At 40.8% G+C, this 12,947-nt stretch overlaps 1 protein-coding gene across 3 annotated transcripts in view; it reads right to left on the bottom strand.

Moving 5' to 3' along the window:
- Positions 1 to 2,442: 2,442 nt before the first annotated feature.
- The window catches only part of trpm3 (transient receptor potential cation channel, subfamily M, member 3), a 221,716-nt gene continuing 211,211 nt past the window's right edge, over positions 2,443 to 12,947 (bottom strand). For all 3 annotated transcript variants that reach the window (XM_041787645.1, XM_041787643.1, XM_041787644.1), the window contains 4 exons: positions 11,332 to 11,479; positions 9,138 to 9,331; positions 8,863 to 8,995; positions 2,443 to 8,243 (listed from right to left, as the gene is read on the bottom strand). In XM_041787645.1, coding sequence (XP_041643579.1) covers positions 6,623 to 8,243; positions 8,863 to 8,995; positions 9,138 to 9,331; positions 11,332 to 11,479 — 2,096 coding nt within the window. In that variant the 3' untranslated portion in view covers positions 2,443 to 6,622. The remainder of the gene's footprint in view (positions 8,244 to 8,862; positions 8,996 to 9,137; positions 9,332 to 11,331; positions 11,480 to 12,947) is intronic.

Here is a 12,947-nt window from a genome sequence, read left to right as displayed (position 1 = left end):
TATTGTGTTAAGTTGAAGATATGTTGTAGAGAATCTCTTAATATGGGGTGTGCAGATGGTGGAGTTGTTTAAGGCGCACCCCATGTACGTGGGCAGCCTATGTTCGAATCCCTCCTGTAGCCCGTTGCTGTGTGTCTCTCCCCACTCTCTCGTCCCCGTTTCCAAGTCTATCCACTGTCCTCCTCTATCTAAAAAAGGCACAAAAAGCCCAAAAAATCTTTAAGAAAGAATCTCTCAATATGAACTGAAAGTTATACAAACTCTAAGTAATTTTAATGCGAGGCATTTTTCCTTTTGAAAATCTTCAGACAATGTCCTAAATCACCATGAAAACAGAAAGAATTACCCCCTCCCCCCCAATAATGAAGGCATTAAATGAGAAGGAAATATTCTTCCAGCTGATACAGATGGTGATGGTGTTTGTGTGTGTGACAGAAGGAGAGAAAGCTAGAGAGAGAGGGAGAGAGGTGATATGAAGAAAAACAACTTCAGCCAGAGTATGTGAGACTTTTTCAAGGTAAAGTCTACAGATTTCATCACAGTCCGCCCCGACTTCACTTGTACAGTGTGAGCACTCAGGTTGTGCAAAGCCATCAGACTGTATAGTGTGAGCACATAAATCATGTGTGATGGTCGTGTGTCACAAGCGATTCAGTCACACAGTATGAGCTGGCATTTTGCCACGACGGTCATAGAGCGGGCTTGAAATCACACAGTGTACGCCCGGCTTTACCTGTAACTGGTGCTCACGTTCAGGGCTTTCTGGCTAATCTACAGCTGAAGTGATCGGAAAGAGCCATCAACAAGAGGGCAGCACTGAATTATTCAAATTAGACATGTTTCTCTTTCTTCAGGACTATTCTCTAAATAAACTATGATGGCCTTGTACTGGCCTGGACTTTATTGTTTTAAGTTAGCAGCAGTTACAGTTGTGTTCATTGGTTTATAGGACTATTATTGGACATTTGAGACTCAATTTTAATTTGAAATGCAGAGTATTAACGTGGTTGTCTAGTTAACAGACCAATATTTAGCCATTTCTTGGGGCGATATAAACTTGTCTTAAAAGGGTAAAATATGTCTCCTTTAACCGTAGGTGTATATTGTGCAACTGACTGTGTGTAAGGAACAGCTCACAACTTTAATTTTGTCTGTTTAAACAACTTAATAAATTGTGTTTCTGTTGTCATTTCCAAGGTCTGCTAACAAGGTAACAAGAGCTCAGGTTTACCGTTGGGCTCGGTTTCTACCGTCTTGGACTCATTACATCTCAGTCCTGCATAAAAATGTATGACAGTTTTTCTGTGTGACATATTGCTGTTAAACGCAGGTCATTTGTTCTATTTGGCTATCTAAAGTAAATGCCCGGTATTTGTTCTGAAAGGAATACTGAAGGACTGCTGGACATTCTTGCCAGTGACAAAAAAGTCTAGCATAAACTCTGTTTGGATTTAATCCTTGAGGTATGTACTTTGCCATGTGACCACATTGCAGCATAGGTGTGTACCTTCGTACCCCAGCCTTGCTATACAATAAGATCTCATCAACCAGTTCTAACAAGATCTTGAACCATAGCCTTGATATCTCCTTAAGAGTGAATCAACATCTTGATGTAGGATCAACAGAACATTGAACAAAACACACATTAATCATAACTTTCAAACTGAAAGTATTTTGACGTAGCGGTTTCAAGCACAGACAGTTTGGTATTTTGTGTTCAAGGCTGGATGATGCAACATCTCTGCAAAAACAGGAGTTATCTGCTTTTATGAACTGGTGCAAAGGTGTTGAGTTGTTATTTCACAGACTGTAAAAGACACCCAGGCAGGGAGAGTCAAAGTAGAACAGAAACTAACATGGAGAAAGGTGTGTGCTTTAAATATGGCAATCTTTCCTACTACATCTGAAAATTTGTGTTCAGATAAATACAGATTATACAGCACAATACACTGAGAGTGTTTCCCTTGTGGGACCAATTTAAGGCCGTTAGTGAAAAGTTTTAACCAGGCAGCACCTGTCCCCCTCATCTCAGCAGCAGTCGGGGGGTAAGCCTGATTTGTGCCTTTACTGCAGAACAGCTGGTATGATGTGCCTCATTACCTGATGTTTCACACACTGTGAGCTTTTGATGTTTTAGGAGTTCCTCAATGAAGAGGTTAACAGATCTCTCTGGGAGGGGAGTCAAAGAAACCAGGATGTTCCTGTTGTTTGTAACCGCAACAAGCCTCTTCTTGAATCTTTCTGCAAGAAAGTTGATCAGATCTGTCACAAACATAATGAGCTTTGTACAAACAGGCGAGACACAGAGTAACAATCTATTGAATCTTTTATTTAACAATGCATGCCAGACATGTTCCTATTCACATTGAAGAATACAGATTTGTTTTTGCATCCAAATACTCACTACTTTGATTTCATATAATAATCTCTTTCTAGCTCGCTCTCAGTTGTCACCACAGGTCACCTCTGTACACTCGCAGGGGAAGAACTGCATGCATTTGAAGGACATTAAATAAAGTGTGACTTCGGTTCGGTTGTAGAAGCGCAAAATCAGCAATTATTGCAGAAAAAACATGTGCATGGAGTTCTCATTAGCCTTTCTACGAGTCACAAGTTGTCATGGGAAGGAAGCAGATCTGTCGATTAACACCATGTGATCATAATTTCACAGAAGTGCCAGATACAATTTAGGGGAAAAAAAAAAAAAAAACATCAATTGAGATTCTGGGTTGTCATGTCTCACTGTCACCTACGTGTCTGGGATTACACAGCTTATGAACACACACGCACACAAAAACAGCCATGTCAACATACCAAAAACAGCACATAGAGACTTGTGTTCATTCGAGTTTAGAAAAAAAATGTGGGCGCTGTTGTCTCCTGTTCTTTCTGGTCAAAACAAAAATGGTCTTCACTTTCAGCTGGACACGCTCGTCCATTTTCATAGTTAGCCATTTAAAACTGAGTCGGGCTGTATGACTCCTTGTGTACCACAGCTGAGTAGACAACAGGTCAGCAGAGCCGGGCCGGCTTGTTTCCATTTGGTTTGTCTAACTTTGGTTTGAATCTGAGCCTGAGGGTCAGCTGTGTGTGACCAAAGCCCTCTCTAATAGATTTGAAGGAACTCAAAAACCTGTATGTGAACAAAGTCAGGCGCTCATTTATGAAGAAATTCTTCCATATTCTATTGCCATTTCAGAAGACATAAGACACAAATGAATAGATTTCCCTACAGTCTCCATAGACTCCAGGTCAGACTCATAAAGCACAGTGATTATATTGGAAGCCTTCAGCTGAAGACAAATTCAAATCGCTCTTTTTCCTTCGTTCTTTTACCATGATTTTATGACATTCGTGTTTTCGTGCATCACCTTTGTCCCTGAGCATTGACTTCGGGTAAAACTCTCTAAAACACACTTTAGCCGACTTATCAAGAAATTAGCACATGGGGCACAAAGGGCCTAGCAGTTAGGTCATACCCCATGTACACAGGCTGCCAGGTTCAAGTCCGGCCTGTGACTCCTTTCCCCTATTTTTTCTTTCCACTGTCTTCCTTTCTAAATAAAGGCATAAAAAAGCCCCCAAAACAAAAGAGATTTGCACATCCAGTCCTTTGAATGTGTCAACTGGTTAGAACATCTTCATTTGTCCTTATATGTGTACAAAAGTGTAACTCCCAGTCTGCCTGAGCTACGTGATTCACTACTGAACATGAGTCCACAATGCAATTCATGTATGTAATGTCTAAGTTAAAGGAGAAATCTGCTAATTTTACAAACACAGGTCAGTTTACAGATTACTGGGAGTGCTATTTCAGTCTATGAACACAGCAGCAGAGCAAGGGGAGTGATTGGGAAGTCTAACAGGGAGGTTTTCACTTCAGTTCAATTTTACAGTCCAGTGTTTGTGAGGTTTTACTCATTCTTGGGGTAAAAAGTCAATCAAGCTCAGCATCTGTACCTTCACCTTTAAACTGTTATATTAAAATGTATCTAGAAAGTCTCCCAACTTTGAGGAGAATCAATACTACACTGCTAGAGTACCTCAGTAAAGGTCGTAGATTGGGGTCAAGATTATGAAGAGTTGGGAACATCAAGCAGATTGGGATGTGACACATAGCTTAGCCTATGTTGATGCTATATCCTCATCGTTATGTCTAAGTTTAATGTGCAAATAGATCTTTTTTTATTTTCATATGAAACTATTATGTTTTTTTTTGGTAGATTCAAATAAATTTCCATAAACAATGATACAATATTTCACCCACTCTGTACATCAGAGACAAAACAAAGGTATATGAGCTTATGTAAAAGCTGTATGTTTAAAAAAAATCACATATTACTGGGCTCTATGATTAAAAAAAGAAAAAAGAGTAAGAAATTTCACAGATTTCTGACTCACGTCATCCCCACGTACTCCATCCATGCCAAAAAAGGCACCCTAAGTGTGGTTTACTGGCAACAGTGTGCTGCCAAGTCCACTTCACATGAGAAAATTCTCATAAGCTGCTTGATAAAACATACAATAAAAACTACTTTAAATACTTTAAATATGATTAAAACGTACAGTATATCAGACAGTTCTATAGTTCATAAATAATATAATACATCAGCATTTAGTGCATGTCGATGGTCATCTTTTATTCAATTTAAAAGCTTAATTAGAAAATACTTAAAATTTGACAAAAATATCACTGAGAAGATATAAATATTGATTTCATAATTCAAACAGGCATTTACTGTATTTATCAATAATGAGCAAGAAAATGTCAATAAACAGAATCAATCTCAAAATAAATGCAACATAATTCAAGTGAATCGTAGTAGTGAGGAGATATAAAACAAACATATAAAATCAGTAGGAATTCTATTAGTTTCTCTATCATATCTTTACAAGGCTATTAGAGAAGGGCGTCGTCCCCTCAGATGTTATTAGTTGATTAAAAAAGAAACAGAAACTTTTAAAACACTGATCTGGCTTTCATCTTTTTCTCATCATAACCCCATGTTTCCCTCTTAATGCCACATAAAACACAATTTCTAATGTGTTGACTAGAATGCATATAATTTATTTTAACCTCTTTTAAGAAATAAATACCCCCTTTGCACTGAATATGATTTTAAACTAGATTTTTATTGTTGTGAAAATGTTGCTGATGTTTTCTTTGCATGCAGTTAAGGGAATAAAGGCAAATGATTGGCAGTTATGCAACAGATGAAGGACGGATCTGTTGGGTGGAGGTGGATGTTTAACCATTGCAAAATTATGTCACTGCCAAGCCCTGAATGAGGAATACATGTCTGTTTGTTGAGTGATTTTTTTGGCATTGGGTGCAAGCAAAGAAGGTTCATTTGAGGTACACAAAGAGAGAGTATTTCTTCTAAAGTGGATCAGCAGTGCCCTCTTGTACCAGATCTTTGCAACTGCACTTGCTGATCAGGCTTGAAACAAAATTTATTTTCCAAAGGGGGAGTTCACTGCTCATGTGCAACTATGCACAGGAATGTGGTTAAAATCTTTGATTTTTTCTCTCTCTCTGTTTGTCAACAGCTGAACTGCCCCAAACATCAGTGGTTAAAGACTGTATTCATGCTATGTTTTATTTCTGAATTTTCCAGATTATATTTGGGGTTTCTCTGTATATGTGGCTAATGAGTTTTCATTAAACAGCCATGACTGGTGAAACATGTGACCTTACGGCTGGAGTATGTTCAGACACTTCTTTCTTCTCTAGATAAATGACATGTAAAAAGTAAAAACAGTTGTGTAACTAAATTAAGCTACAAAATAAAGACGATAAAACGCAAATCTGATATGCTTTAAAAGATAAACTCATTTGATTTTTCAAAGGTGTATTTCTGTATCCTGAGGTAAGTTGTTGCAATGTCACTGCAATCATTTCCAGTGCAGCTGAGAGGGGAAATAGTTCTTGATGGTTCTAAATCCTTCAGTGCTGATTAATGAAGCAGCCAGAGAGGTTTCTGTTTGCTCTTGCTGGAGTCTAACAGAGTGGAGTTAGGATTTTAAGAAGAGAGGACACTGTATTATACAGTTATGACTCTATGCTAAGAAAAATGACAAAATGAGGTGGCTGTTTTATCGTTCTTTTCGGTTTTAGTCTCTCAAACTTGAAAGTTTCTACCATAAAATGTAGCTAGAGGTAACAGATTACTTTCTCTGACTAACAGGATTGATATGTGATGTAACACAGTGACAGATGTCTACTTGACATAAAGGTGGTGGATGGAAGACATACAGTACAAACACACCTTCCATAGCCATAACACCCCACTGAGGGTTATTCAGCTACAACAGGAGGTAAAAACTAGTCTAGATTCATAGCTCTTTGTTTTGACTGGTGTACAATAGGACCCCTTATCTCCCACACTCTTCCCCTGACTACTTATCCAGGGTGACACTGCACCCAAGCACTGACTTTGAATAAAGTTACTGATTTTCTGACCTAAAACAAGCAAGAAACCTTAGATCTAGTTCAGATCCACATCTGTGAGCAGCCTACACATTTGAGTTGGACTGTAGACCCTCTCAGTGTTTCTCTCTGGTCCTGTCAGTGTGTCTGTGTATGTCTGTGTTTGTGTGTGCGTGCTGACCTCTGCTCTTGTCACGTGTAGTTTTGTCTATCAAAGCTGCGAAAAGCTGACGGAGTAGCCAGCTTCCTCATAGAGAGGCTGTCAGTCTTCGCTGTTTCGGGCCGTGCTCCGGACTTGCTCCTTAGAAAGGGGTTTCTGGTTCCTGCCAGACCCCGACCCCCTGGCCCAGGCCCCCTGTCTGCCCCCAGTCCCGGTCCCCTCTCCATCCTCTCACTCACCGACAGGCTCTTCCGGTGCGGAGGAGCCAGCGTGAGGGAGGGATGGGAGTCATCTGAGGAGCAGCTGTTTGCTCGCTCTAACCTGGAGAAGGGGGAGCAGAGAGGAGCCCCGCTGGGCCCACTAAGACCCCCTAAGCGAGGGGTATCAGGGGCCGGGATCAAGTCCTCAGGGTCCTCTGGATCAGACTCTGTATGACTAAGCTCTGCCTCTCTCTCTGGGTGAGAGGAGCTAATGTCTGGGGGTTTATCAAAGGGGAATGAGGTGGATGCTCCGGGGGAGTGAGAGCGTTCTACAGGTGTGTATGGAGCTGAGACACAGCGTGTGTCGATGCAGTCTGTGATGCTGGTGTATTCTGCAGCTTTCACCTGGACTCCAGCCCCCAGGCCACTGTAGCAGCCTCGTGGTGTGAACATGAGGCTGTGGGACTTGACCAGAGGGGGCTCGTCCAGGAACCCTGTGCCTGCTGTGGAGAGGTAACGGCTGCTCTTGGAGCGCTCGAGCAGCCCTGCTGAAGGAGGCGGGGATGGTTCCATGTCCCAAGGAGGTAAAGTGGTGTCTGGTAAGAGGTGGGCGGAGCACATTGATAAATCGGCAGCAGCACTATCATCAAACATGGCCCCAGCTGTTCCGCTGATACCTGCACCGCCGTCCGAGTATCTGTCGCCCATACCGCTGGTGGCGGCGCTGCTGAAGTCCCGGCCTCCCGGCAGCACCGTCTCCATGATATCAGACTGCAGTGAGGAGTCTCTCTGGAGCTGTGGGACCACACGTAGAGGATCTAGAAAGACCTCCGCAGGCCCAGCCTCTTCAGATGTGGAGACATAGATATCAATGCATGACGATGGACGGTGCTGCTGGGAGACCGACAGCGTCGCTAGAGGGAGGGGCTTAGACTCCTTGGTGGCGGCGGCTGAGGATACTGATTGAGAGCTGTTGGCACGGTGAAGACTGAGTGAGCGCTCTTTAAAGAAGCTCTCTGCACGTTCAGCTCCACTTGCCCGTTCACCGCCACGACCGCCTCCAACATAAAAGGAGTGGCTTCTTGTCCGTGAGGCCAAGGTGGTCGGAGAGGGAGGGGACATGGAGCCCTCAGCTGCTCCTTCTAGCGCCTCCTGCAGACGGTAGGCATTCCCTTCCGTGCTGTTGAAGCTGCTTTGACGGAGGATGTATGCTGCTTCTGCACACTCACTTTGGCGAAGTATGTACGCTGAGTCTGTGCAATCAGAAGAAGTTCGGGAACGTGCTTTGTTAACCTCCCCACGCTCAACACCGGTCACACGCTCCAGTGCTACAGCAATCCTGCCAATCAGCTCCTCCATTTGAGCAAGACGAATATCAACAGTCTGCAGCGATGCCTTCATGAAATGTTCTCTTTCATTGACTTCTTCCAGGCGCATTGCCATATTCTCCACCCTGAAAGGGGAGAGAAGATAGAAAAGACATTACGGGCACAGCCAAGTGGAGAGCTGTGATGATAAGGTGGCAAAGAGAGACCATTACAACTGGAAAACAGAAACACAGCAAATACAAACAGAGCACAATTTCCACAGTCACAACATGAACAATGAGCTGCTTTTAGAAATGGATCAGAGAGGAAAAAATGAAAAATAAGCAAAAACAAGATTCTCTAAGATGTAAAAGCACAAAAGACCCTTTTCCACGTGACACAGATATTTCAGCATGTTGTATTTAAAAAAAAGAAGCACATATCTAGAATAAAGTTTAGCAATTAATCATTAAGACTACAAGATGATGTAAACTTTCAGCCGACTCAAATGATCCAGTACATTCAAAGCTTGTGGTCTGGACTGTCTCAAACTTCTGTCTGGCATTAATCAGCATTTCACAACAAATCTTGTGGCTGTGAAAAATAAAGCAGAGGAATTCTGTTTGTTTATGCTGCTGAAGGCATTCAAGCTGTGGTTTCATGCACTGCTAAAATGTCATACAGTGACAGCACAGATTTGTTTTTACCCTATTTTTTCATAGGAAAAGTCTTTAGCTAGAAGTTCTCTATGCAACCTTTTCTGACCTTTCAGAAGTGACTCTGATCCTCTCGTCATTTGAGGAGTGAAACCTGTCATCCTTCTCTCTGAAGTACTCCTCTATGCACTGCTCCTCAAAGTCATGGACTTTCTTCAGCTCATCCTCAGTGATGAAAAGCTCTGAAAGAGTTTGACAAAGTGAGAATGCTACAGTCTCATATTTGGCCGTTTTGCTTGTGCTGAAGTGATGCAGGTTAAAAACTCTGAATATATTACTGTTCACACTGTCTGACAGGTTTGTTGATGTGTATCAGCCACTTACTCAGCCCATAGTCCCGCTCGTCATCATCATGCTTGCGCCAGCGACAACACAGATGTTTGAGGACCATGGTTATATGACTGAAGATGATGAGGGGAGGAGGAAGGACTGGGCGCTCATGGAAGGTCATAATGAGCTGATATCGCTGGAACTTCCAGACCTGGTTGGAGATGGACTTCACCTCAAAGAATGTGTTACTATGATGAAGCACAACAACAGACAGAAGTGTCACACCAACAAATAAATATCACACCAATGGCAAGCACATAGATTATAACCTACTTAGATATAGTATAGTTTGATGAACTTATTCCATGAGCTAATCTTCAATTTCACAGTTGTTTTGTCCATTATATGTGTATTATATTCTTCTACAAACATGTAGAAGAGGATGCTCTTCTCTATTACAAGGTGGTTGCAATTACATTACTTAAGTGCACTGCCTTCACATCTACCATACCGAACACAGAAGCAGTCTTTGCCATACATTCTAATATAATTTATTTTGTAAAATACAATTTCTTTTAATTCCATATGATATTATTTATAACTTTTATCATATATATTTTTAAAAGAACTTATATTGCACTCTTAAGCAGCAGTTCCTAACTGGTTTGTCCCCAGGACCCACCAGTTCTTCTAGAAGGAGAAATTGTGACCTGAAGTTCCAAAAATTCATAATCTTAAGTCAGTTTTTTGAGTGCTCAGCCCTCCCGTCGGTAAAGTCATGGTGGCCTTCAAGGACAAAAAAGAATATGCCATCCATGGCAGACTAAAGTATTTCCATGGTTTTTTTCCCAATACAAAATTTTAAATTCTTTCTTTCTGAGCATATCCAGTGATAACTGTGACAACCACTGAAATAAAAATACATGTGAATGTTATTTGGTCCCATCTGTGAAACTATAGAAACATGATAATGCAAGATGGCAGAGTCTTTGGGGAGGATCTATGTTTTATATTTATTGAAGATTTATTCTAAGTTGATGAAAATAAAATTATTTTTAAATTCAGGTAATTAAACACCAATTTAAACATACTTATAAATATTCTATTCCATTTTCATCAAGTTTCCCAGATTAATGCTACTATATTTTATAAGTTGTAAAATTGCCACAGTTGATTGTATTTGCCACAGTCTAGTTTGCAGAACTAGACTGTGTTCGGTGATTTCTTTTTACTTTGTACCAGAACTGTGCAGGTTGTTAACAGAACTAGAACTTTTGTTTTATCTTGTAGAATTATCAAAAGATGAATTTTGTATCACTGGTGGTATAAATTCATTCTTACTGTTGAACTTAGTATGTACATTTCAGAGCCTGTGGTTTCTAACTTTTACTTGAGAAATGGAGCTGAACCAGAACTTCTACTTTCAACAGAGTTGTCACACAAGTATCAGAACTTTGACTTCAGTACAGAATATGAGTACTTTTGCCACCTCTGGTGTCCACTTTGGGCTTCCATACATCATACACCTTTTGCCACAATTTCTTTTTCCAGCCACACATCCATGACCTACTGAAAACAACTCTCCATCCCACCTTTAGGCCCTGACCAGCCAGGTTTGAACCACCGCTCTTGAGAGCCTTTGTATTTAATGTTTCAAAAATGTATATCTCTTGGCTGTAGAGAAACAACAGGTATTTAACAACTGTTTTAATATCATATTTCTTACATTTGAATCTATTTTTCAGTTTACTGTATTCTTAAGTTTATCTGTATTTTAAATTTATTTTATGCCAACATATGTGTAAGTATTGGCCTGAAAGAACTAAAAACATTTAACTACACATTTAACTTGTATAATTATGTAAATGTGAACAGAACTGAACCTGCATTACTAAGAACCACTCCAAAAGACATTTAGTGTGAAAATGTCTTGGAGAAATAAAAGCCAACATATCCTTTTTAAACAATTTTCTTTTGCCATCTAGAAACTACAGTCATTTCTCTTTTTTTTCTTTACTTGTACACACAGGAAAAAACGAAGTGAAGTACAAGACAGCTTTGACTCAAGCAGTACTAATTAGATACCGCTAAGTGCAAAAGTCACATCTAAGAGGTGTTTTTGTGAGAGCATAGGAAGAATGTGAATTTGTTTTTGAACCCATGCTGTCAAAAAGTGTGTCATTAAGGTCTTGAGCTGTCTTTAAAGCAGTGAGGTGGAAAAGCAAACTTAATAAGAGTGCTCACGTACTTGAACACAGCGATGAGGAGGTTGACCAACAGGATGTTAGCGACGAGCAGATAGCAGGCCATGATGGCTGGGACAATCCAGGCACCCGTTTTACAGGGTGGCAGGGCCACCACCCCGTCCTCTGTGGTGATGTTCTGACCACAGGGGGCTGCACGACGCAACGAAACACACAAAATTAATATAAGGCTAAATTTGTCTGAGGAAAGAGACTTGAAAAGGCAGTAAACTGTATAGTGCCAATTCAGCCCCTTTGATATTTTACCCTTTTGTTGAGTTTATAAATCAATCATGGTCAGTTTAATTTAGCTTTTATAAAAAAAACAAAACACCTCTTTAATGTCAAAGAGAAAGCAGATTTCCACAAAGTAATGTCAATTAAACGAAAATGTGTAGGGTAGGGTGAATATTCCTCTCCTTTAAAATAACTGAGCTAATCCAACAAAGATCCAGCCATCTGGTGCTAGTCGTCTCACATTTAGTGAAATGGCAATCACCTGAGTGCAGTGAATTCATCTTAAGTGATTGTAGTATAAAGATACCTGTGTTTGGAAGGTCCAGTCACTGGTGAATCAGTATTCCTGGCAACCATTACACCATAAAGACAAAGAAACACTCCAAGCAAATTAGTGAAAAGGTTATTGAAAAATATAAGTCAGGGGATGGGTACAAAAATATTCCAAGCCACTAAACATCCCCTGGAGTTCAGCTGAATAAAACAAAACAAAATAGATACAATTAAAGAAATGGAAGGAATATGGCAAATGTAAAAATCAGCCTAGATCAGGCCGTTCTCACAAACTAAGTGACCGTGCGAGAAGGAGTCTAATGAGAGAGAGGCCACCCAGAGACCTATGACCTCTGATGGAGTTACAAGCTTCAGCAGCTGAGAAGGGAGAGACTGTGCATACAGCAACTGTTGCCCGGGTTCTTCACCAGTCAAAGACTAGGGCTCGCCAAAAGGCAAGTGGGAGAGCCCACGTTAAAGTGGAAGAACGTTCTTTGGCCTGATGACACCAAAATGGTGCTTTGTGGCCATCAGACAAGATGCTATGTTTGGCAGACACCAAACAGTTAACATCACCACAAACACACCATCTCCACTGTGAAGCATGGTGGTGGCAGCATCATGCTGTGGGAATGCTTCTTGGCAGCCGGCCCTGGAAGGTCTGTAAAGGTAGAGGGTAAAATACAGCAAAATATAGGATGATCTTAGTCAGTCTGCAAGAGAACTATAGCTTGGGAGAAGATTTATTTTCCAGCAAGACAATGACCCGGAGTATACACTGAAAGCTACACAGAAATGGTTTCAAGACAATGAGGTGACTGTTTTGGAGTGGCCGGGTCAAAGCCCAGACCTCAGTCCATTAGAGAATTTGAGACTGGACTTGAAAAGGGCTGTTCACGCATGATCCCCGAACGACGTGACAGAAGAATGCAGTGTTAAGATGTACAAGCCTAATTGAGATCTATCCACACAGACTCAGTGCTGTGATTGAAGCCAAAGGTGCATCTACTAAATACTGACTTGAAAGGGGGTAAATATTTATGCAGTCACTTATTTAAACTTACTGTTTTTATTTAATTGTCAATATTTTGTAGAAATCAGTTTTCACTTT

The sequence above is a fragment of the Cheilinus undulatus genome, linkage group 5 (assembly GCF_018320785.1).
Source record: "Cheilinus undulatus linkage group 5, ASM1832078v1, whole genome shotgun sequence".
Classification (NCBI taxonomy): domain Eukaryota; kingdom Metazoa; phylum Chordata; class Actinopteri; order Labriformes; family Labridae; genus Cheilinus; species Cheilinus undulatus.
The sequence above is the reverse complement of the archived record's forward strand: the minus strand, read 5'-3'. Positions and strand labels throughout refer to the sequence as shown.